This window comes from Odocoileus virginianus, unplaced genomic scaffold (genome assembly GCF_023699985.2).
Source record: "Odocoileus virginianus isolate 20LAN1187 ecotype Illinois unplaced genomic scaffold, Ovbor_1.2 Unplaced_Contig_94, whole genome shotgun sequence".
NCBI classification, from domain to species: Eukaryota; Metazoa; Chordata; class Mammalia; order Artiodactyla; family Cervidae; genus Odocoileus; species Odocoileus virginianus.
Genome location: NW_027224411.1, coordinates 24,868 through 50,990, shown reverse-complemented (window position 1 = coordinate 50,990; position 26,123 = coordinate 24,868). Strand labels below are relative to the sequence as shown.

The following is a 26,123-nucleotide window of genomic DNA, read 5'->3' as shown; positions in this document are numbered from 1 at the left end:
CTATAAAGAAAGCTGAGCACTGACAAATTGATGCTTTTGAACTGTGGTGTTGGAGAACACTCTTGAGAGTCCCTTGGACTGCAAGGAGATCCAACCAGTCCATCCTAAAGATCAGTCCTGGGTGTTCTTTGGAAGAACTGATGTTGAAGCTGAAGCTCCATTATTTTGGCCACCTGATGGGAAGAGCTGACTCATTTGAAAAGACCCTGATGCTTGGAAAGATTGAGGGCAGGAGAAGGGGATGACAGAGGATGAGATGGCAGGATGGCATCACCAACCCAATGGACATGAGTTTGGTTAAACTCTGGGAGATGGTGATGGACAGGAAGGCCTGGCATGCTGTAGTCCATGGGGTGGCAAAGAGTCAGACATGACTAAGTGACTGAACTGAACTGAATTACATGTAATGTGTACTCTCCCATTGTTAGTAGTGAGGAAAATGTCTGAGAGATGTTATAACAGAGCAACACAGTACACTTTAATGCACAAAAGAGTGGAAGCAGACAGACCACTTAAGATGTGGTTGCAATAACCCATGTGGGAAACTAGGGTTGATATTGTACTTATATTGTGAGAAATGGTCACAGTATCTATGTACAGTTTCTTTCCAAACTTGTTCCTCTGTTTCCATTCTCAATTTTATCATACATAAAATCAACCACAGGAGAAAATATGATGTATTTATATTTCTTCATCTATTTAACCTACATTAGTCAGTCATCAAATCATGCTTACTGTTTCTTCTAAAGATTAATTAATTTCACTCATTTCCTTCTATTTTTATGAGAATTTTAAAAAATTATATATTTGTATACTTTTTATATTGAAATATGCTTTATACAACTTTATTTTTGATACTTCTTCACTTTCATCAATCTCTTTTTTTCAAAGAGAGTATTTTTTCTATGAGGTAGATAAAATCATGTCATTTTTCTCCTTGATTCCCTTCACTATCTCTTCTTGGTTCTCATGATTGTATCATACACCATGAAAGAGATTGAAACACCACTAACAGTTTCAGTTCTCCTTCATCTATCTTTTTCCATAGAAGCCCAATTGTTTTTTCAGTGTCTCGCTGCACTTGCTTGACTCAGTTCTTGGCACTGCAATAGGGAAGAACACGCTCAGAGTGAGCCCAGACACTGCGGAACTGAGCGGCGTCGGCGCCGCCTGACCCTGGACGGCAGTTCCCGGTGCAAGCGTGCAGTGCGGAGGGGCGAGTCTGAGGGGTCTCCGGAGGCGGTGAAGGGCACTGAGCGGCGTCGGCGCCCCCTGAACGCAGCGGCGCCGGCGCCGCCTGACCCTGGACGGCAGTTCCCAGTGCAGGCTGCACTGCGGAGGCGAGTCTGAGGGGTCTCCGGAGGCGGTGAAGGGCAGGGAAGCGCGCTGCGCTGCAGGCCGCCGGCTCACAAAGACTTCGACACGAGGGAGCGACTGAACGACAGCAACACAGGGAGCCTCACCCGAAACCTGGGATGTTGTCTTGGAATCCCTTATTTAGAGCCCTCAGGTCTTAGAATTGTAGGAGTTGCCTATCTTTGCATGCATTGCTTTTGTTCTCTCTCCCCCTGCATAAGTTATCCAAGAACATCCTTCACCCTTACCCCCTCATTCCACCTGGTCATTATATACCACAGGACGGCACTCACCGGGCTAGGAGTCACTGATTCCTCAGTGCCTGTTAACACCACACAGTCCAACCAGACCGTTTCCTGCAACTGTTTGAGTAAGAACCTAGGGAAAATCTTTCTGTCCTTGTCTCTGTAGCTGTAATTTTTTTACACTTGGGAATTTTATTCCATTTCCCCCTCCATACTGAATGGACATAACTTGAGCTCTGATATCAGGGACATGAAGTAGAATCATGCTTATGTGTAACAGATCTATGTATTTTAATCTCTCTTGTTTTCCTTTACCAGTCAATTAATGATTGACACACACAACATAACCATAGTTAATAAATTATATTTAAAAATTTTATTTTTTACAATGCAAGGTTTAAGTGATGAGACAATGTCAGGAGATTGAATGTTTTGAACCCAATTACTTAGCTCAGAATTTTTGCTATGCTCATCATCAGATTGATCTCTTGTTTGGAAAACTTTGAAATCCCATGGCCAATAATTACTACCTTTTTTTTTTTAGTCACAAATCTAAGGAGAATAATATTTATTCTATAACTAAAATATCCCAGGGACTATTTTGAGACTTAAGGGTGGTGGCTGGGTACATGTAATGTTTCCATTTTAGGACTAATATTACAACATTTAAAGAGAATTTGAGCATTTTCCCGCCAAAGCTATAAATTGTATCCCACATTAGCAAAAAATGACCAAATTTCTGTTTTCTGGTGCCACAGTTCTATTTATCATATATTCCATATAGTTTTAATAAAATTATTTGCCTTAAGATTGTTCCTATAAAGTTATATATATGTCCAATAAAGCTATATCTTTGCAATAAAACTACATATTTTCATTATTGTTATGTGTACATTAATCTCTACAGATTGAATATTCTCACATCAATTCAATTAATTCATATTAGAATATTTTCTGTACAGCTATTTACATTTTACCTTTTTGACATCATGTTTTCATCTCTGTCCATTGAAATGTGATTATGAATTAATACACTGTGTTTAGTTTAACTTGAGCAGTATGAAGTGAAATAAGATTATTTCTTCACTTAATCTCAGTACTGACCTTTACCTAATTATTGCTTACGAAGTGTATAATTTTCAGCTTTCAGTAGGCCCATGAAAATTCTGTTGTGAAATTTCTGTTTAACAAACTACATTAAAAAAAATCATCATTATATATTAATATCAAACACTTTCTGCACATTTTTTTTTGCCTAAATTCAGGGCTATGTTTCTTAGTAATATCCCCCTTTTAAGTTATTTATTTGGATCCATGTGGTTATTGAATATGGATTATGTCATTCCTTTCAACTTGTTTACTTACTTTTTTCCAACTTTTCCAAACTGTGACATTCTCAGGTATTATAAACCTGATTTATCTGACCTAAACGCTAATTAATATAGAGCAAAACAAAGCCAAAGGTGTAGGTTTCAAACTTCACTACTTTCAGTGAATAAATTATTCATAAACAGTTGAATAAGGCAAAACATGTATTGACAACTGTATATTTGGAAAAGGTGGCAACATTAAACATTCAAATGAGATAAAGGACTTGGAAAATTAGACAAACAGGAAGTAGTGTAGAGTATAGCAAACAGGCTCAAACAGGCATGAAGGCAGTGGTGGCGGTTTAGTCACTCAGTCGTGTCCGACTCTTGTGACCCCGTGGACTGGAGCCCGCCAGGCTCCTCTGTCCATGGGGTTCTCCAGGCAAGAACACTGGAGTGGGTTGCCATTTCCCTTCTCCAGGGGATCTTCCAGACCCAGGGACTGAACCCAGGTCTCCTGCATTGCAGGCAGATTCTTTACCAACTGAGCTATGAGGAAGCCCCAATAAGAAAGAACAAACAATAATTTTAAAAACACATTTTACAAAAATTGCAGGTTAAAAATTAGTCTAAATGTATATAAGGAGCTGCTGCTGCTGTTAAGTCACTTCAGTCATGTCTGACTCTGTGATCCCATAGACAGCAGCCCACCAGGCTCCTCCATCCCTGGGATTCTCCAGGCAAGAACACTGGAGTGGGTTGCCATTTCCTTCTCCAATGCTTGCATGCATGCTAAGTCGCTTCAGTTGTGTCTGACTATGTGCGACCCCGTGGACAACATCCCAGCAGGCTCCTCTGTCCATGGAATCCTCTAGGCAAGAACACTGGAGTGGCTTGCCGTTTCCTTCTCCAGATATAAGGAGCACATTCATTCATTAAAAAAAAAAACCCTCCCAAAGTTTTAAATATTTGCAAGCTTAATTAAACAAGATTAATTAAATGTAGAAGGCTGAGTTAGAGAACAGTGACATGGTCTAAATACAATATGTCAAAACACCCAAATCTCAGAATAACTATATTTCATTCTCAACACAATGTTTCTATTCCTAAGTTTTACTAGAAAGTAAAGCATTTAGTGGAAGGAGAAGAATATTAGTATTTATCAGTGAACTATCTTGATCCCAGAAATACCTACGACAGAGAAAGTAGAAAGAGACCAACCAAAGAGCAGCTGGCTGGTGCAGCGGAATGCAGGTGAGTCACTTAGTGAAGGAGTGAATCTTTGCTGAGATCAGCCTGATGAGCTTGTTTCAGGGCTTCCAGGAACAAAGGAAAAACATGGACCAAGAGCACAGCCCAGGGGTGCCGAGACAAGACGAATTACTACCTGAATGTTCTTCAGACCACAGAGGGCCATGGACACTTGACCTGAACGACCTTTTGTGACAGATCATGATCTGTTCTGCCACATCCCAGATGAATTGAGCATCGCAGCCTCTATCAGACACAACTCTTGCAGAAAGAGCAAAGGAAGGCCATGGAGAATTTTCCTTCAAAAATTATATGTGAGTTGATCTTTTTAGCAAACCCTGAACCCCACTAACTTTACTCTAGAATTCTAATAAGCCAATTCCCATTCCACCTTCATATTATTACTTAGCTTTAGTATTATGATTAATTTTGATTACTTATTGTTAATTGACAGATTTCCATGATATGTATGTTACATCCATTCAATGTCAACATCTATCAGTAGAGCTAATTAAATTCTGGAGTAGCTAAATGTGTGTGAGGTAGCTTTGAGTGTATCAATCACGTGGAAGAAAGAAAGTGAGAAAAGAATAGGAAATTTTTGAGAAGGAAAGAAGGCAATAGAAGAAAAATTATTATAAGTGGTGCACTCTAATCAGAGAACAGTTTTCTAAATTGCATTCTTTTATACAAATTCATAACTTCTTTATAATGAATATGTTTGTAGGAATAAGAGAAATAAAAGTTGATGTGTTTACTATTAAAATGATATTCCTGAATTTTGATTTAAGCATATCCCCAGGAAATTATTCCATGAAATAAAATGGGAATCTATTCAAAACTAAAAATATGTCATATGTGCTATATAAGAATCTATCACAAAATATAAATGGTGAAAACGTATGCATTGGAAAAAATAAACTGAAAATTCTAAGTTCTTTACTTGGCTAGTTTCATGTGATACTGTCATTTATGTCTTTAAATACTTAATAATTTCACTTCCATAACCAAGATTACTTTATGAATAAGCACAGATTTTGATGACACAATGGAAATATAAAATAATAAGGTGAAAAGTTTATAATTTTATAAGTCTGATACACATTTTATATTAGTTAGTTTTAACCCAATTGGATACAAGTATGTGAGTAATAATAAAACACTATTAATTAGAAAATATTCTAATGAAAAACAGTAAACTTGATCCACACCTTAAAACACCAAAACATGCTCTGTTTAGTCATGAAAACTAAGGCAACAATCCTAGAAACAGAGGGACCATTTTCCTAGTAATCACATTCCATAAAGCCTTCTTCACTTCACTGTTCCGGAGGCTGTAGATCAGAGGATTCAACATGGGGATCACCACTGTGTAGAACACGGAAGCCACTTTGTCCTGAGTCAGGGAGTAGCTGGAAGTAGGTCTGAGATAAGTGTAGATGGAGGTGGAATAGAAGAGGATGACGGCTGTCAGGTGAGACGCACACGTGGAGAACGCTTTGCGCCTCCCCGCCCCTGCGTGCACGCGGAAGATGGAGAAGAGAATGTAGCAGTAGGAGGTGAGGGTCACCAGCAGAGCCCCAACCATATTCACACCAGCGAATGTGGAAAAGATGCTTTCATGCAGGCGTGTGTCAGAACAGGAGAGCTTAAAAAGTGGGGGGCTGTCACAGAAGAAGTGATGGATGACGTTGGAACTGCAGAATGGCAAGCTGCTCACATAACTGGTGTTTACCATGGAGTTCACCAGACCGGCTGTAAAAGCCCCTGCGGCCATTTTCAGGCAGACCGTCCTGGACATGATCAAGGCGTAAAGGAGAGGGTTGCATATGGCCACATAGCGGTCATAGGCCATTAACCCAAAAAGGATGCATTCAGTTGTGGCCAAGGCTATAAAGAAATACATCTGCAGAAAGCAGCCAGCAAAGGAGATGGTTTTCTTCTCTGATAATAAATCTACTAGCATCTTTGGAGTGATGGTGGATGAATAACAAACATCCACAAAGGACAGGTTAGCCAGGAAGAAATACATGGGTGTGTGAAGTTGGAAATCCATTCTGATTAAGAAGATCATCCCAACATTCCCCACAAATGTAAGCGTATAAATCACAGAAAAAAGGCAAAAGAGGATAATCTGTAGCTCCAATGTGTCTGTTAATCCCAACAGAACGAACTCTGTCTGTGAAGTATAATTTTTTCTGGCCATTTATTACAGATATATCATGCTTCAACTTGCATTAGATGGAAACATTTCACTGTTCAATGTTTACATCAAGTAATAGGAATGTTAATGAGGTTAGTGGCATATGCGTCGGGGTGGGGGGAAGGCTTTGGATAAAAGAGTATAGTAAATAGAGCAACTGAAATAATGTAGAAATTCATGAAAAAATGAATAAATGTTGAAGTTTATTAAGCAGTTCTCTGTATTAAATGTAGGTTGAGGCGTCCACAAATCCTTGGTCTAAGTCCATATGCTTCTCTTCAGTTTTGTGCAAATGCAAAAATTCATGTTCCATTATTTCTCCTATTGCCCATATCCAAAATGTAAGTTTCAGAACTAACCTTGCTGAAGTCTTTCCCGTTTTATGAGGAGGTATTTGTTTAACTCAAATGCATTTTTTTCTCACAAAGAAGACTCTATATTCCCACATCTTCAACATTCATGACTTGCCATCTGGACATCACTTTTATGTTCTCCAAGCAGCAAACATAGCCTGTTTCAAATAACCAGTATTTTGACACCTATTATATTCTTGAGAATGATTATGTAGCATTTTAAAAGTTAACCACACAACTGTTCTCATTTACAAAACACATGATCAAATCAGTGCCCTATAGTAGCAGTCACTATACCTGTCCTCAGCGGGGAACAATAGAGACAGCAGCATGTACCCAATAACATCCTTCCCAGTACTAATTCATCTGGTCTGTTATTTTCTTTCTTATCAGAATCTTCTCTAGTAACTCAGTTGAGGCATAAAAATGATAAAGAGACAATTTTCATGTTTGAAGTGAAATGAAATCAGAGACAGTATGGATTCTTTCTGTGAAAAATTTGAGACACATCTTGAATATATACACAAGCTGGATTTTTTTTTTTTTTCCTGAAAGAGGGTTGGGTGACAATGGGGACTGAACTATAGCTTTTAATTATGAGTCAATACCCTAATGGCAGAAACTCCATTCTCAAAAGTAATTAAAATATGATCACATACAGGTAGATGGAATCACACACTGTGCAGATTTTCATCATAACTTGATTGTATATCTCTCTGTTACTTTAAAGTTGCTTTCCAAAGATTAAAAAAAAAATTTAATTGGCTATTTAGTTGCATATTTTTTTTTTATAATTTTAGCTTATTCTAAAAGGGTACATAACCCACTACAAAATTATAATTCCCCCCCATGTATGCATATGTGTGAGTGTGTCACTGTGTAAATGTGTGTGTATGTAACTCACCACATTTCTGGGTAAGTTTAATCTGAAATCCACCACTGTTTGAGTGAAATAAATTGGAGAAGATGCTGACTACTAAGCTCATGAATATTCTTCCGACCAATATGAATTATGTGGGCCGAAAAGGGACCTAGATGTCTGAGCTGGATGACAGCTTTATGACAGGTCATGATGTCAGCTTCACCGCATTCCAGCTGACTTGAACATCGCAGCTTCTATCAGGTGCCACTTCAGCAGCAAGCTCAAGGCAAGGGCCATGGGGAATTTCTCTCCAAAACTGGATAATAAAGTTACCATCTTTACAAGAGCTGACCCGCTCTCAATTTCCTCCTGAGTTCTATTAAGTCACTCCCATTCCACTTTCATATTAAGGCTTGCTTTTAACATTCAGATTAACTTTAAAGGATTTTGTTGGTAGTTGACAGATTACCATAAGTAGGAAATCCATGAGTCTATTATAGAGAATATGTCAGTTTCACCTATTAAACATTGATATACCTGTTTTGGAACTATGCCCTGATTAAACATAACTGAGTGTGTGTTCACGTGGCTTTGTGTATATGTCTCACTCTGGAGGAGAGACTCATAGAAGAATAGGAAATGTTGGAGAAGAAAAGAAAGGAATAGAAAAAAACTGGTCTAATTGTGCTTTTTTAACCAAACAGCTGTTTTCGGTATAGAACACTGCCACACAATTCATATTTATATATTAGTGAATATGTATGCATTTGTGGAAATAAAGGAAATAAAAGCTGAAGAGTTTACTATTACATTTAAAATAACATTCTTGAATTTTATTTAAGCATATCCCCAGGAAATGATTCAGCAAAATAAAGTGGAAATATATTATGAATTTAAAATATTTTGCCACCAAGAATATATATCACTTACAAATCATAAATGGTGAGAACACATCAAAAAAGGAAAATTCATTAAATGGTTCGTTTCATATGACCTTGTTACTTTTGTCTCTATATACTCAGTCCTTTATTTCCCTAATCTAAATTTCTTTATAATCTCTATTTTAGGGATCTAGTGAAATATACAATGATTAGAAGAAAGTTCTATGCTCTTACCTAATGGGGATAAATTATATTTATCAAATAAATGCTGTATAATATTAACTTATATGCAGAGTATATAATGAGAAATGCTGGACTGGATGAAGCACAAGCTAGAATCAAGATTGCCAGGAGAAATATCAATAACCTCAGATATGCAGATGACACCACCCTTATGGAAGAAAGTGAAGAAGAACTAAAGAGCCTTTTGATGAAAGTGAAAGAGGAGAGTAAAAAGTTGGCTTAAAACTCAACATTCAGAAAACTAAGATCATGGTATCTGGTCCCATCACTTCATGGCAAATAAATGCGGAAACATAACAAACTATTTAGGGGGGCTCCAAAATCACTGCAGATGCTAACTGCAGCCATAAAATTAAAAGGCACTTACTCCTTGGAAGAAAAGTTATGAACAACCTAGACAGCATATTAAAAAGCAGAGACATTACTTTTCCAACAAAGGTCTGTCTAGTCAAAGCTATGGTTTTTCCAGTAGTCATATGTGGATGTGAGAGTTGAATTATAAAGAAAGCTGAATGTCAAAGAATTGATGTTTTTGAACTGTGGTGTTGGAGAAAAGTTTTGAAAGTCTCTTGGACTGCAAGAAGATCCAACCAGTCCATCCTAAAGGAAATCAGTCCTGAATATTCATTGGAAGGAATGATGCTGAAGCTGAAACTCCAATACTTTGGCCATGTGATGTGAAGAACTGACTCGTTTGAAAAGACCCTGATGTTGGGAAAGATTGAAGGTGGGAGGAGAAGGTGATGACAGAGGATGAGCTGGTTGGATGGCATCACCGACTTAATGGACATGAGTTTGAGTTTACTCTAGGGAGTTGGTGATGGACAGGGAAGCTTGGCATGCTGCAGTCCATAGGGTCACAAAGAGTAGGACACGACTGAGCAACTGAACTGAACTGAACTGAGTATTAACAGAACATGATTACATAGACATGCTCTAATGAAAATAAGTTTGACCAGTATTTCAAATTTCAAGACATAGTCTATTTAGTCCTGAAAATGAACCACTCACAAATAAAGGAACACTTTTCCTAGTAATTACGTTTCATAAACCCTGTTTTTCATCTTTATTTCTGAGGCTGTGGATCAGAGGATTCAACATGGGAATCACCACCATGTAAAAGACAGAAGCCAATTAATCCTGAGTCAGGGAGTAGCTGGAAGTAGGTCTCAGATAAATGTAGATGGAGGTGGAATAAATCAGAATGATATCAGTCAGGTGAGGGGCACATGTGAAGAATTCTTTGCACTTTTCCTCCCCTGAATGCGTACAAAAGGTGGAGAAGAGAATGTAGGAGTAGGAAGTGAGGATCGCCAGTGGACTTCTGACTGTACTCACAACAGCTCCTATACACGAGGTGATTTCATACAGATATGTGTCTGAACATGAGAGCTTAATAATTGAAGGGAAGTCACAGAAGTGATGGATAACATTATAACTGCAGAATGCGAAGCTGCTTCTTCAACTAATTTGAAACATGGAGGTCAGCAGTCCTACAGTGAAAGCCCCTGTGGCCATTTTCAGGGAGACTGTCCTGGACATGATCAAGGCATAAAGAAGAGGGTTGCATGTGGCCACACAGTGGTCATAGGCCATTAACTCAAAAAGGATGCATTCACTTGTGGCCAAGGCTAAAAAGAAGTACATCTTCAGAAAGCAGCCAGCAAAGGAGATGGTCTTCTTCTCTGGTCATAAATCTACCAGCATCTTTGTAGTCACGATGGAAAAGGGACAGGTTAGCCACGAAAAAGTACTTGGGTGTGTGAAGTCAGTAATCAGTCCTGATGATCATCCTAACATTCCCAACTGTAAGTGTGTAAATCACAGAAAAGAGCAAAAAGTGGACAACCTGCTGCTCCAGTGCCCAATCCTGAAAAGATGAAATCAGTCAGTGAAATATAATTTTTTTCTGGCCATTTAGTGTGTGTGCTTTCAGTCACTAAGTTGTGTCTGACTCTTTGTGATCCCATGGACTGTAGCACTCCAGGCTTCCCTGTCCTTCACCATCTCCAGGAGTTTGCTTAAATTCATGTCTACTGAGTCAGTGATATTATCTAACCATCTCTTCCTCCACCACCCTCCGCCTTTTGCCTTTAATCTTCCCCAGCATCAGGTTGTTGTTGGTGGTTTTTTTTTTTCTTTTCCCAGTGACTTGACTTTTTGCATCAGGTGGCCAAAGTATTGCAGCTTCAGCATCAATCCGCCTAGTGAATATTTAGGTTTGATTTCCTTTGGAATTGACTGGTTTGATCTCCTTAGAATTGCCTAGTTTGATCTCCTTGCAGTCTAAAGGACTCTCAAGAGTCTTCTCCAGCACCACTCAGTCGTCTCTGACTCTTTGCGACCCCATGAATTGCAGCACACCAGGTCTTCCTGTCCAACACCAACTCCCGGAGTTCACTCAAACTCATGTCCATCGAGTCGGTGATACCAGCCAACCATCTCATCCTCTGTTATCCCCTTCTCTTCCTGCCCCCAGTCCTTCCCAGAATTACTGTCTTTTCCAATGAGCCAACTCTTCGCTTGAGGTGGCCAAAGTACTGGAGTTTCAGCTTCACCATTAGTCCTTCCGATGAACACCCAGGACTGATCTCCTTTAGGATGGACTGGTTGGATCTTCTTGCAGTCCAAGGGACTCTCAAGAGTCTCCTCCAACACCACAGTTCAAAAGCATCAATTCTTCAGTGGTCAGCCTTCTTTATGGTCCAGCTCTCACATCCCCAGACATGATTACTGGAGAAACCATAGCTTTGACTATACAGATCTTTGTCAGCTAAACGGTGTCTTTGCTCTGATAACACTGTTTAGGTTTGTCATAGCTTTCCTGCCAATGAGTAACATCTTTTAATTTTGACTTAAACTTACATTAGGTGTAAATATTTCCCTTTAAAATGTTTGCTGGACATAGTAGAAATAGTAATAAATAATATTAATAAATTATTGATAAACATTAATAAAGTACATCAAACATAAATAAAAACTAAGGACAACAGAGCATACCAAATAAAGTAACCAAAGCAAGAAGAAAATTAGTGTACAAATGAGTAAGCATTGAAATTTATTAAGCAATTCACTGCATTGTATCTCGGTTGTATGACTCTTAAATAATTGATTTAAATCTACGTTTCACTTCTGTTTTTTGCAAATGCAGCATCTATGTTCTATTCTTTCTCTCTTAGCCCACATCCAAAGTACAGAACCATCTTTGCTGAAATGTTAGCAGGTATTTGAATTAACTCAAATGGATTTTTTTTTTCTCATAAAGAGAGCTCTCTAAATTCTTCAACCCTAAATTCATGTATCACCACTCTGAAATCACTTCTGTATTCTCCAAATAGCAAAAATAATCCATTTTAAATAACCACTATTTTGACATCTTTCATGTTCTTAAGAATATTTCTGTAGTGTTTTAAAGTAAACCAAACAACTGTTCTCATTATATAGCTCACTACAGAATTAATGCCATACACCTGTCCACAGCAGTAAGTGACCATATACTTAATAGCATCTGTCTTAGTACTAACTTGTCTAGTCTATTGTTTCCTGTTGTATTATAATCCCTAATAACTCAGCTGAGGCACAAAAATAGGAACATTGTCATTTAAAATAAAATGATAAGCAAAGAAAGTTTGAATTATGTCTTTGTAAAAATTTGAGACACCTTTTGAATATATGTTCATTGCTACCCTTTTATACTGTTTTTTTCTTAAAGAGTGTGGGGTAACCATGGGGATTCAATTATAGGATTTAAATATGGAATCAACACCCTAAAGGCAGAAACTCCATTATCAAAAGTAGTTACATATGATCACATGCAGGTGAATGCAGTGAAACACCACACGGACCTTGACTCGCGACGTAGTTACTGTTCTCTTTGTTACTTTAGTGTTTCTTGCCAAAGTTTAAAAACTATTAATTTTGATTGGTTATTTAATAAACCTTTTCTCTGTAGTCTTAGCTTATTCCAAAATGGTACACATCCCCAATCAAGTTATTATAGCTTCCTTAGTGCAAGGAATTTATCCCATTCCTGTGTTAATCCAGCCCATTTCTTGAGTGAAATAAATGAGAAGGGAACACAAACTACATCCACTGTTTGAAGAAATACTCCACCTGAGCAAGTAAGGCAATAATGTGAAAACATACACTTTTCTATGGTTTCAGAATTGCATTTTTTTTCCCTTTTTTCTTTCTTTTTTTAAATTTAGTGATTTTTTTTAATTGAAGGATAATTGCTTTACAGAATTGTGTTAGTTTCTGCCAAATGTCAACATCAATCAGCCACAAGTATACCTGGAAGCTTATATTACCATATGTAAAATAGATAGCCAATGGGAATTACTATATGCCTCAGAGCACATATGCATTTGTCTTTTTTTGAAATTGTGATTCTTAACTTACATGGAGATTAACTACAGATTTTCCACATCAAATATACCAGTCACAAGGTGAAATAAATTACATTGGGTGTCCATATGAAAGGAGGGAATATCTACATAAATAAATAAATTATAGGAACATTTTCTTTGGTCACTCTTTCAAGGCAATAAAAATAAAATAAAAAATAAACCAATGGGACCAAATGAAACTTAAAAGCTTTTGCACAGGAAAGGAAAGTATCAGCAAGGTGAAAAGACCTTCCAACTGGGTCAAAATTTTTGCAAACAATGCAACTAACAAGCACTTAATTTCCAAAATATACAAACAACTCAATAACAACACCACCAACAAACAGCCAATCCAAAAATGGACACATGGCCTAAATAGACATTTCTACAAGGAAGACATATAGATGGCTAACAGGCACATGAAAACTTCTCAAGTTTCTTAATTATTAGAGAAATGCAAATCAAAACTACAATGAAGTGGCACCTCACATATCAGAACAGCCATCATTAAAAAGTCTAAGTAAGTGAAAGTCACTCAGTGGTGTCATGACTCTTTGCGACCCCATGGACTATATAATGTATGGAATTCTCTAGGCCAGAATACGGAAGTGGGTAGCTGTTCCCCTTCTCCAGGAGATCTTCCCAACCCAGGGATCGAACCCAGGTCTCTGACATTGCAGGCTGATTCTTTACCAGCTGAGCCACAAGGGAAGCCCATTAAAAAGACTACAAATAGTAAATGCTGGAGGTGTGTAGAAAAGGGAACCCTCTTATATTGTAGGTGGGAATGCAAATTGATATAGCCATATGCATACTATAGCAAAGAGTATGCAGGTTCCTTTACAAACTGAAAACAAAGCTGCCATATGATCCAGCAATTTACTTCTGGGCATATATACAAACAAAATTATAATTGAAAAAGATATATGCACCCTTATGTTCATAGCGATACTTCACTTCTAAACAATCTGCCCTATAATTTATCTACTAATTAAAAGCTCTAAATTCCTTTGTTAACTATTGTAATACATTTTGTCCTGATTTTAAAGAAATTTAATTCTAATAATATTCATAATATTTTTCATGTAAGTTTATTTTTACAAAGCATCATTGAAATTTCCCCTCTAATATCAGAGGAAAACAGACCTCTTCACTTGCCAATGTTGACCTGGGTATTTGAGGAAGGATAAGGATGTCCCAGGGGCTTCCCCAGTGAGTCAGATGGTAAAGAGACTGCTGCAATGCAGGAGACACAGGTTAGATCCCTGGGTTGGAAAGACCCCCTGAAGTAGAAAATGGCTACCCATTTCAGTCTTCTTGCATGGAGAATTCCTCTGACAGATGAGCCGGGTGGAATACAGTTCATGGGACTGCAGAGTCAGACATGACTGACTAACACTAGGAAGTATGTTCCAAAGCAAACAATAATACATAGAGTGATAAAAGGCATATTCAGAGAGAAATGCCCAGCTTAGGATAAGATTTAAGTGGTCAAAACCAAGGAAGCAGTTCAGGAAGGTTTTCTATGCATGTGACTCAGATGACAAAGAATCTGCCTTCAATGTGGGAAACCTGGGTTTGATCCCTGGGTTGGGAAGATCCCCTGGAGAGAGGAATGGCTACCCACTCCAGTATTCCTGTCCAGAGAATTCTACGGAAAGAAGAGCCAGGCGGGCTACAGTCCATGGGGTCACAAAGATTGGACACGACTGAGCGACTTTGACTCAGTGGGACTCAGTGGACTCTATGCATGCTATGTTGAAGAAGTGATCTTGTACCCAGGAGATCAATGAACTGGCCATTGCGGAAAATCTCTCTTTGGCACTGACACTGACCAAAAAAATGGTTCTTTTCCTATAAAATAAGACAGTCTCTTCATACCCTCAAGCAGGTAGTGTGATCTGAGATGAATACTATATTGAGAAGCCAGTATCTGAGGATGCCCTACCAGTGTATATGGAGGCACCCCCAGATTCTTCCCTCTCTAATTCTTGTAGAAACAGGGGTTTGTGTAGGAGCATCTACATTGATTCTCATTCCTGTAGGACTCACAGCTATCTATCCACACTTAGAGTGACTGATGAACATACAGGTACCACCCTTTTTCATCACGGTGGTCACATCTATACTGGCAGCTTTAGAGGCTATCTCCTAGCAATGTCTAGTTTCCTCACTCTAGAAACTGGTTTCAAGTGTTGTCTTCATGAGAGGTGTTTTGTGGTGGAAAAAACCAAACTTCTTGACCTGCCTTGCCACATTTCACAAGGAAAATCTGGAAAGGCTTTCTGAACTCAAATTCAACAAGCTATAATTTCTTCTTCCCATCATTTTGTGAAGTCAGCAGAGGTATATCTGCCCCAAGTTAACATTTTATGTCTTGAAAAATGATGTCATATTTTCAGTTCAAGTGCTCATCTAGATTCAAATGGGGCCGAAAGTACTAGGCCTGCTATACTTTGCTGCAAGTCATTATTTTAGTCTCATACAGTAGATTTGATGCCTATTCTTTTTCAGACAACATGTTGGCACTGGAGATACAAGCTTGAATACTCTCATTTAATCAGAATATGTAGGCAGTGGGACTTCCCAGGTGGCTCAGTGGTGAAGGATCTGCCTGCCAATACCGGAGGCACGGGTTGGATCCCTGGGTCAGGAAAATCCCATGAGGAGGAAATGGCAACCCACTCTTGCCTGGGAAATCACATGGACAGAGGAGCCTGGGGCTGCAGTCCGTGGGGCTGCCAAGGGTCAGACAGGACTGAGCAATGGAGCACGCATGCACGCATGCAGGCAGTATTCTTGAATGTTATAAAGCAACAACACTAACAACAGCCATTAATAACTGCTATGAGAGGAGTTATTATTTCCTCATGGCTCAGTTGGTAGAGAATCTTCCTGCAATGCAGCAGACCCCGGTTCAATACCTGGGATGGGAAGATCACCTGGAGAAGGAAATGGCAATCCAGTCTACTACTCTTGCCTGGAGAATCCCATGGACAAAGCAGCCTGGCCAGAAGAGGTGGACAAGACTTAGTGACTAAACCAACACCACCATGTCTTATTTCAGAGATTTCAATACCTCGAACTGAGTTTGGGATGAATTCATTATTTAAAAATAGCAGGGGGTTTTATTTAATCTAGACATATGATATCACTTATTTATAATAATTAAGATTCATAGAAAAATTGGAAAAGAGCAGAGATTAGTGCATGAAGACTATAATAAATAAGAAACAAATTTTATGAAGTTATGGTTTTGAGTCATATACAATCCATTTCAGTAAAAATTTTTCCATTGCCTCCATAACATCTTTATTTCTCAGACAGTATATCGTGGGGTTAAACATTGGTGTGACAATGGTATAAAAAAGAGAGAGAAATTTGTCCATCCCTATAGAATGACTGGACTTTGGTCTTAAGTATGTAATGAGACTTTATCCAAAGAATAAAGTCACAACCATGAGATGGGAAGAGCAGGTGGAGAAGGCCTTGGCTTGCCCAGTGGCTGAAGGCAGCTTCAAGATGGTCTCAATTATTCTCACATAAGATCCAAGAATCAACATAAAGGAATAGTGACAACTAGAACAGCGACCACATAAACTAACATCTCAATCATGAGGGTGTCCCCACAGGCAAGCTTAAGCCCTGGAGGCATGGCCCAGAAGAAGTGATTCAGCTGGTTAGAGCCACAGAAGGGTAGAGAGAAGGTCTGGTAGGTTAACACTACGTGCACTGGGATTCCACTGACCCAACAGCCAGCGGCCAGTTGGACACACAGCCTACTGTTCATGAGGAGAGAGTACAGCAGTGGGCTGCAAATGGAGACATAGCTGTCATAAGCCATCGCAGTCAGAAGAAAGCACTCAGGTGGCTCCAAACACCAGAAAGAAATACATTTGAGCAGCACAATCCGGAAAGGATATAGTTCTGTTTTGACTACAAAGATCTACTAATAACCTGGGGACAGTGACTGATACATAGCATATTTCTAAGGAAGAAAAATTCCCTAGGAAAAAATACATGGGAGTCTGGAGGGAAGGATCCATCTTGGTTATTATGATAATGAGACTATTTCCCATCAGAATAATCCTATACATGATTAAAAGCATCCCAGAAAGAAATCCTTGAAGGTCAGAAATATCAGAGAAGCCAAGCAAGATGAACTCCACAATGTAGTCTGTTTCCACTCTGGGGGATTTTGTCCTCTGGATCCCATCTGTGAACAAAAGGTTTAGAAGTCACTTCAATTCACTGGACCCAGCAGTGAAATGGGTTAAAATAAATTGATGATTTTAACTTCACTGACAGAATATAGAGAACCTGTCTGCTAATGCAGGAGATGTAAGAGACACAAGTCCAATCCTTGGGTTGGGATGATCCCCTGGAGATGGGCATGGCAACCCACTCCAGTATTCTCGCCTGGAGAATCCCATGGCCAGAGGGTGGGGATTCATGAGGTCGCAAAGAGTCAGACATGACTGAAGGGAATTAATGCATGCTCACGCACAAAATAATATATGTATATATCCATTTAAAATTGTATTTGTGTTTAAGATATATGAAATCCAATATCCTCAAATTCCACAATGTAAAAACAAACAAACAAAAATCTTGAGTTCTATTCCTTTGACTCGTGAGAGATTTTGAATATATGAATAACACAGAAAGACAGACAACAGTAAAATAAGAGCAAACGTGAAAAGCAGCCTCTTCTCAGGATAAGCACAGCTCTCGGTAACTTGAGACATTCTCTGAAGAAACAACTTCCCCTTACTGCTCTCCGGTTGCTCTTTAGCTGTACTGTTTCTGCCTGGCACCTTCTAATTTGCAATTAGTTCATAAGACTCTTTCACATCTGATTTGAAGTGAGCTCCATCTCAGATAACCATCTCAGATAACCAAAGGGCATGGCGATCATAACACTCAGCTGCAAGATGGAGCTCAGGTCAGCCTGGGTCACTCACTCACTGGGAAAGAGGCTGAGATCCCAGATAGAAAAACAATTAGAACTCTTTTCTTGCCTCCATCATAGAGGACAATATTCCCCTTAATATATCATAGAAATTAATATTAGAAATGAAACATCATAGCAGGTCACAGGTTCACTTGAACTTTAGAACATGACATAAAGTCAATAAAAACTGTTGGAATATGTCCTCACCCCTACCATGGCCCCTCCAAAATCTTAATGACCAATAAACCTGTTTACCAAATTGCAGACCTTTAGAGGTACTTAAGTAAGATTATGGGGGTTTCCAGGTGGCTCAGTGGTCATGAATCTGCCTGCAATGTGGGGGAGATGCAGTGAACGCGGGTTCGATCCCTAGGTCGGGAAGACACCCTGGAGAAAGAAATGGCCACATGCTCCAGTATTCTTGCCTGGGAAATCCCACGGACAGGAGAGCCTGGCGGGCTACAGTGTATGCTGTCTAAAAGAGTCAGACCCGACATAATGACTAAACAACAAAAACTAAAAGATTATAGCCTTTACAGTGTAACTAAATAAGAAAAAGGGAAAATAAAATGTCTAAGAGAATTTAATCTCAGAGTTCATGTCAGACAAAATGTAAGATGTCCATTTGTATGTTTTCTTATCTTTAAATATGAGTTTCTTAATATGTGCATTATATTATATGTGTGTATAATGCATTTTGAATGAGTAATATATATTCTAAATATCTGAATCTGAATAACTATCAAATACACAGTGCTAAATGCAGTGTAGCATTTCTCTAATCAACTCATTTTAATACTTAAGCATTTTCACCAAATAAATTTAATCTCCCCATCACCAGACTGCTTCCTAGAAATCATTTATTTTGTGATTTCCAGCCCACCTTCATTAATGCTAAACTGTGACCTTTTTCACAGACTGCTACAGTTTCCTAGATCCACATTGTCATGCATTCTTCTTAACTTTTACCTTCATCCCCCTAATTTGCCTTTGCTTCCTTTAGAGCACAACTCCCCTCTCTTCTTTTAAGGAGCTCCCCAGTTTCCCACTGTTGACACAAAAGCCAGACAACTCAAATATTAACCATTTCTACTTTAATTCCTTAGCTCTCATTAATTTCAAGTTTTCCCCTTCTTATTGTAGTGAATTATCCTTTAAGTCAGTGATTAAGTTTTCAGAATGAATTCTAAAGGCAGAAGTTCCCTCCTGTTTCATCTCTGTCTACAGCTCAAAAAAGTGTCAAGACAAGGGAACAAGAGCCTGAGAAGTTCTAGTTCAAATATTAATGATCTGTCGCTCAAACTCAGCCTTGGTGCACTTCTCTGCATCTTCTCTTGCCATCTCTATCTGTATGTTTGCTCTTTATTTCCTCTTTTCGCTTTTAGGTAGCTACTTTTTCATGTTATGTCATCTCACACTTTCAAGATTTTATACCTCTATGTATGTGTATATGTTTTATTTTTCTCCAGAAATGATAGCATTTGAAAATCAGCTGAGGAAAGGGGGGATTAAATTTTCAGCGACACAGATGTTTGTGTGAATGTGTGTGTGTGTATGTGTGTCTTCATTTGCTCAGTCATGTCCGACTCTTTGTGACCCCATGGACTGTAACCCATGAGGCTCCTCTGTCCATGGGATTTCCAGGCAAGAGTACTGGATGGGTTGCCATTTCCACCTCCAGGGAACCTTCCCGACCCAGGGTTCAAACCCGCGTCTCCTCCCTGCGACTCTTGCGTTGGCAGGTGGATTCTTTACCACTGAACCACCTGGGAAACCCTTGTTTGAATGTATAAGGCAGTAAATCAATAGATGTTTTGTCATATATATTTTGTCATATATATTGTAGTCTATTGGGGAAAGCTGTTAATAATAAGTGTGTGCTAAATAAAAAGTGTATTATATACTATGGACACTAAGCATAAATAATGGATTTAGTTTCTGTCATTACAAACTCAGAAACTAGTGTGGCTTCAGGCAGATGAGTCAGGCAGAAACCTGGGATGTATAGTCTATGCAGTGAGAATTAAAAGGTGTTATGGGAGATCCAGAAAATAACTTGAGGAAGACTTTCATATCTTGGGGTATCACAGAATTATTCTTTTATTTTTACTTTTAAGAAAACACAGTAAAATATTTTCCAGGAAAAAAAAAATGCACTCATTTACTGACTCAGTTTCATATTCCAAAAACTGGTCAAGCACTTACATAGGTGAGTAGCTTATATATAAGGATTTCTTGACAGGCAACTGCATGCATGTAGATTTTCTACTCATCTCAGCAATCATGGTCCATTGAAACAAATTCAAGTATTCACTGACCGAAGATTCTGACATTGAGCAACTTAAAATTAAACTTAGATATATTCTTGTAATATATCTTTACTTAAATTACCAGAGCTTGTTTTTTCTTGGTTGAAAATATATACAGTAATAATAAGATGTAACTCAGTTGTTTTGAGGGGCAAGTAGCATCAACTATGTTAACTACTTGATTTGAATGGATGGTTGTAGTCCTATAGGGCATTCTTTCTTAGGATAATCATAATACTTATTGTATTTATAATTATTATTTTAAAACTAACTTTTGTCTCTTTTGGAAATTAGCTATATGTATCTGGCCCTGGAGTGGACTTTTTCTCAACCTGGGAGAGACAAGAATGTACAAAGGCAGTGTTTTGTCAGGAATACTGATTTAAAATTAGTACAATACTTTATGCTGGGTAGGTACAGACCAAAAACAGTATCTTGGGAAAAAACATTCTAACTTTCAGGACTCAATGTATTTTTTCTCTTATCTATGCCAATTCTAACGGTTGTACTAAGAAAACATGAGACAAGAAAACTGTGTTATAGAAAGCAAAATTAAATTAAAAATCTAACTCAAATCCTACTTAATATCTGAAACACCCCCATAAATAACTTTCTTTGATTATTCTCTTTCCAGAAGTTGATCTGTTCTCTCCATTAACAATTAATTGTTTTTGGCATTTCCAACATGGGAACTTCAGTCCATCTTTTACCAATTTTTTCTGTTTTGGCAGAAACAAGTATAGCAATGGGCTTCCCTGCTGGCTCAGTGATAAAAAATTTACCTGCCAATGCAGGAGCCACAGGTTCAATCCCTGGGTTGGGAAGGTTCTCCAGTAAAGGAAATGGAAACCACTCCAGTATTCTCGCTTGGGAAATCCCATGGACAGTGGAGGTGGCAGGCTATATTCCATGGGATCCGAAAGAGTAGGACATAGCTTAGTGACTAGACACAAGAACAATCATAACAATGGAAAGGAGAGAGGTGTGATTATCTGAAATAAATGTTTTGTTGCTAACAACATTTAAACAGATTGTGTGCTAACCTTGTTTATCTTTGTTACCTCATTTATTGCAATATAAATGAAATGGATTCTATAATGATTCACATTTTCATAAAAAGCCAGAGACATGGAAAGATTAAGTAACTTGTACAATGTCAAGAAACTAGTGTGTGATTTAAATGATGTCAAATTCAACAGCGTAATGCCAGAGTCCATTTTGTTAATCAAAATTCAATGGGCTTCACAGTTCATTCCATGGTAATTATTTTGAATTTAATATTCTGAGCAATATCAATAAATAAGGTAAACTAAAATTCTTCACAGCAAGTTGATATAATATCCATTTAGTATTTCACTTATCATTTAAAAAATAAATAACCTTAATCAGTTACAGTCTATATATCTCAAGTTCAGAAGATTTATCTCATAAATGAATCTTTTTTGGAAAAAAAACATTTTATATTTCTTTTGATTGTTGAATTAAAAATATGCTATAATAAATTAACCAGGGTAAAATTATAGCTGCTTACCTTTTGTTTTAAAAATCACCACATGTTGCTCTTTTACAGAAAATATGGTCTTTTTAATATAAACATCTGATTTGATATATTCAAGTAACAAATTCATCCGTTCTTAACTTTCTTTGAAGCTCATAATTTGCTTAAATCAGTACAACTTAGGTATAAAAAGTACTCTCTGATTTGTGGAGGAGAATCTTCTCTACATGACGTGCTGTATTTTTAAACTCAATTAACTGCTTATCAAGTGGTAACTTAAAAACTAACTCTGACAGCCTTTGGGTCATTTAGCGCCGCCTCGGAGTTTCTCTCTCTATGGAATACGGTCTGAGGAGCTCCAGCCACCTGGCCACTCCCCTTTCCCTGTGTCCCCATCCTCTACATCTTAGGGAAATGGAGCAATTCTCCTGTTGGGAAAGACTACATGATATATTCAGAATCTCAGATTTGATCTATATCTGTGTATGAATTCATTGGATACTCAATTTCCAACTATTAATGCACCATTTCTTAACTTCACAAGATATATCTTGCAAATTATCCAGTGTTCATGGATCATCTAATTTGTTTATGAGTTATGACCTTCTGTTCATTCCATGTATAGGATTTTTCTTTAATTATAAGTATATATTTAAGAAAAAATAAGCTTTAACAAGAGGATATAGTACACAGGGTTTCAAGTTTTCTATTGAAGTTGGTCAAGTTGGAAAATGACATAAGGGCTTTAAACTTAATAAGAGAGAAAGATGGATTGAATTTTTATTGCTGCTCTGAATCTTTGGTAGGCTGTGTCAGTTCAGTTCAGTTCAGTCGCTCAGTCATGTCCAACTCTTTGCAATGCCATGGACTGTAGCCCCCAGACTCCTCTGTCCATGGAATTCTCCAGGCAAGAATACTGGAGTGGCTAGCCATTCGCTTCTCCAAGGAATTTCTAGACCCAGGTATCGAACCCGGGTCTCCTGCATTGCAGGATGATTCCTTGCCATCATGTATTCAGCCTTTACCTATTTATTTGCTTATTGTTGCTGTTGTTTAGTTGTTGTGTCTGACTCTTTTGGGACCCCATGAACTGTAGCTTGCCAGGCTCCTCTGTCCATGAGAGTTCGCAGGCAAGCCTGCTGGAATGGGTTGCCACCTCCTTCTCCAGGGGGTCTTCCTGACCTAAGGATTCACCTTGCATCTCTTGCATTGGGGGCAGATTCTGTACCTCTGAGCCTCCAGGGAAGCACTTTATTTACTGCAGTGTTCAACAAAAATCTAGCTTTATCAGATGTTGTGCTATGCTCTTCAAGAGACATAGACAACTTTAAATTGGTGTCTGTAAATTGGTGACAGGGTCTGACTGCCAATCAGCTGTTCATCTCTGAGGTAGAGCTGGTATGTCACATTCTATGACAAGTAACCCATTTTTCTTGCAGGTGAAGTTAAACATTCCTATTGCAGTGCTCTTTATCTAATAGCTAGTTTACCTTTATTATATTATGTTTTAAAATTTGTTCCATGATTTGACTTTCTCTCTTGTCATAATTCCTTGATTCTCGGGCATTTGTCTTATTTGCTGATGCACATTCGACTCCAAGTATTGCACCATCTAGTTAGAGAACTATGGGACTTTTGAAGGACTCAATAATTTATACCTTCATCACTGAGTCTTTCCAAATTAGTCATCACATCTGTCATGTTCTCTTTTATTTTTGACCCAATGGGAAAAAAGGTAGTTCAGTAATCCTGACAAGTGGAAATGTCTTAAATTTGTATTATTGGAATATACGATGTTTCTATATGACTATTTTGTGACAAAATTTTAAAAATATTGATTTGTAATTTTTTATGGAAGAAAGTCAAATTTTTGCCATTGAAGAGGTGAAAAACTGAGTATGGCCACCACCTCATGAACTGTAGATCATGTCTAGATCTACTTTATACTGCTTTCCTGTGAAACATAAAGACTCTGGGAGCTGATCACAAAGATACTAAATCTAATTGCTGGGCCCTGATGGCATTTCTATTCAAGGGTGAATGGCATGAACATTCAAAACTAGAGATGAAATATGTAAAGGATAACAAAAATCAGATTAACTTTTGATTTTCTTGAAGTGATAGAAAAGCAAAATAATTCTGGTAATTTTTCCTTGTTCAATCAACTTGTTCATATAATCTGAAGTTTTTAGAGCCATGGTAGGAATTAAGGAGTGGTATTTAAACACTAATATAATAGTGGTTTTGTTTTGTTTCCAGCTTTATTAAAGTATGACTGGCAAAACTGTAATGTAAAAGTGTTACAAGTTATAACATTGTAATATATTTAAAGTACACAAGGTGATTATTTAATATATCTATAAATTGTGAGTTACCAAAATCAAATTAGCACATCTATTACCTTGTACAACTATTTTTTCTCTTAGCAAATTTTGTTTACAGTATTTTTCTCTACAGTCATCATGAAGTGCATGAGATTCATAGAACTTGTGTGCCATGGGCCAAGTTGTTTCAGTTGTGTCCGACACTGCGACCCACGGACTGTAGCCTGCCAGGCTCCTCTGTCCATGGGATTCTCCAGGTGAGAGTACTGGAATGGGTTGCCATTTCTTACTCTAGAGGATCTTCCTAACCCAGGGACTGAACCCACCTCTCTTGCATCTCCTGCATTGGCAGGTGGATCCTTTGCCACCAGCACCACCTGGAAAGCCTCCCTTGGAATTAATTTTATAGCAGAAAGATTGTATCCTTTGAACACCACCTCCCTCACCCTGGCAATCACTGTTTCTGCTCTCCATTCCTATGAGTTCTATTTTCTAAATATATATTACACATACAAGTGCTGCATGCAGTATATGTCTTTTGTGTCTGGCCTATTTCACTTAGCACTATGTCCTCCAGGTTCATCCATGTTATCATTCATGCCAGGATTTCTTTCTTTTTTAACACTGAATAGTAACTCATTGCATATAATACCACACCACTTTTATTCATCTATCTGTTGACAAAAACATTGTTCTTCTATCTTGGCTATTGTGAATAATTTTGTATTAAACAAGGGAGTTCAGATGTCTCTTTGAGACATTTTATTGCTTTTGAATATTTACTCAGAAATGGATTGCTGTGTCATATAGTAATTATTGTATTTTTTTTATTTTTGAAATGCATTTATATTGTTTTCTATACTGACTCTACCAATTTATGTTCACACCAGCAATGTATGAGGATTCTCCTATAACCACATTTGACAATTTTGTTATCTCTTTTCATTCTGATAGCAAATAACCTACTGGGAATGGTTAGTTTTCATTCCACTCCCAAAAAAAGGCAATCCAAAGAATATGCAAACTACCACTCAATAGCAATCATCTCACTTGCCAGCAAAGTAATATATTTCCAAGCCATATATTCTATAAGAGGTTAATATCTAAAATATGTTATGCAGCTCAATAGCAAAAAAATAAAATAAAATAAAAAAGATTAAAATGGCAACTTATTTGAAGACATTTTTTCAAAGAATATATATAAATGGTCAACAAGTGTTCTAAAAGATACTCAACATCACTAATAAGCAGGGCCTTGCAAATAAAAACCTCAAAAGAGCTCTCAGCTCATACCTGGTAGGTTCAGTTTTGTTCAATTAGGTTGCTCAGTCATGTCCAACTCTTTGTGACCCCATGGACTGCAGCACGCCAGACTTCCCTGTTCATCACCAACTCCCAGAGCTTGCTCAGACTCACGTCCATCAAGTCAGTGATGCCATCCAACCATCTCATTCTCTGTCATCCCCTTCTCCTCCTGCCTTCAATCTTTCCCAGCATCAGGGTCTCTTCCAATGAGTCAGTTCTTCATATCAGGTGGCCAAAGCATTGGAGCTTCAGCTTCAGCATCAGTCCTTCCAATGAATATTCAGGACCAATTTCCTTTAGGGTTGACCAGGTGGCTCTCCTTTCAGACCAAGGGACTCTCAAGAGTCTTTTCCAACACCACAGTTCAAAAGTATCAATTCTTCAGTGCTCAGCTCTCCTTATAGTCCAACACTCACATCCATACATAAAGAACATTAATGCTAAAATCTGAGTCACTGAGTTCAGATTCTGTCCAAGAGATTGTTTACTGAATATATCTCACAAACATCTTGTCATCAGTCTCTTCTTCCATTTCACTTTCTCTTATTAAAAGTGTATTCTGTGATTCCATTCTCTTCATCTTCTGTGCATGACATGATTGCCCATGTCAGGTCTGTTTATAGCATGAATAAGTCCACTGC

At 38.0% G+C, this 26,123-nt stretch overlaps 1 protein-coding gene and 2 pseudogenes across 1 annotated transcript; all 3 read right to left on the bottom strand.

The window, feature by feature from the left end:
• Positions 1–5,411: 5,411 nt before the first annotated feature.
• LOC110129686 (olfactory receptor 5F1-like) lies at positions 5,412–6,368 on the bottom strand. The gene has a single exon (XM_020881168.2). The coding sequence runs from the start codon at positions 6,366–6,368 to the stop codon at positions 5,412–5,414; it is 957 nt and encodes a 318-aa protein (XP_020736827.2).
• Positions 6,369–9,667: 3,299 nt separating this feature from the next.
• LOC110129685 (olfactory receptor 5F1-like) lies at positions 9,668–10,674 on the bottom strand (annotated as a pseudogene).
• A 5,666-nt stretch (positions 10,675–16,340) lies between these two features.
• On the bottom strand, positions 16,341–17,308 carry LOC110129684 (olfactory receptor 10AG1-like; annotated as a pseudogene).
• Positions 17,309–26,123: the final 8,815 nt, after the last annotated feature.

Bases quoted from the DNA above. Each gene is read 5' to 3' on its own strand.
- LOC110129686 (XM_020881168.2), bottom strand. From the start codon at position 6,368: ATGGCCAGAAAAAATTATACTTCACAGACAGAGTTCGTTCTGTTGGGA.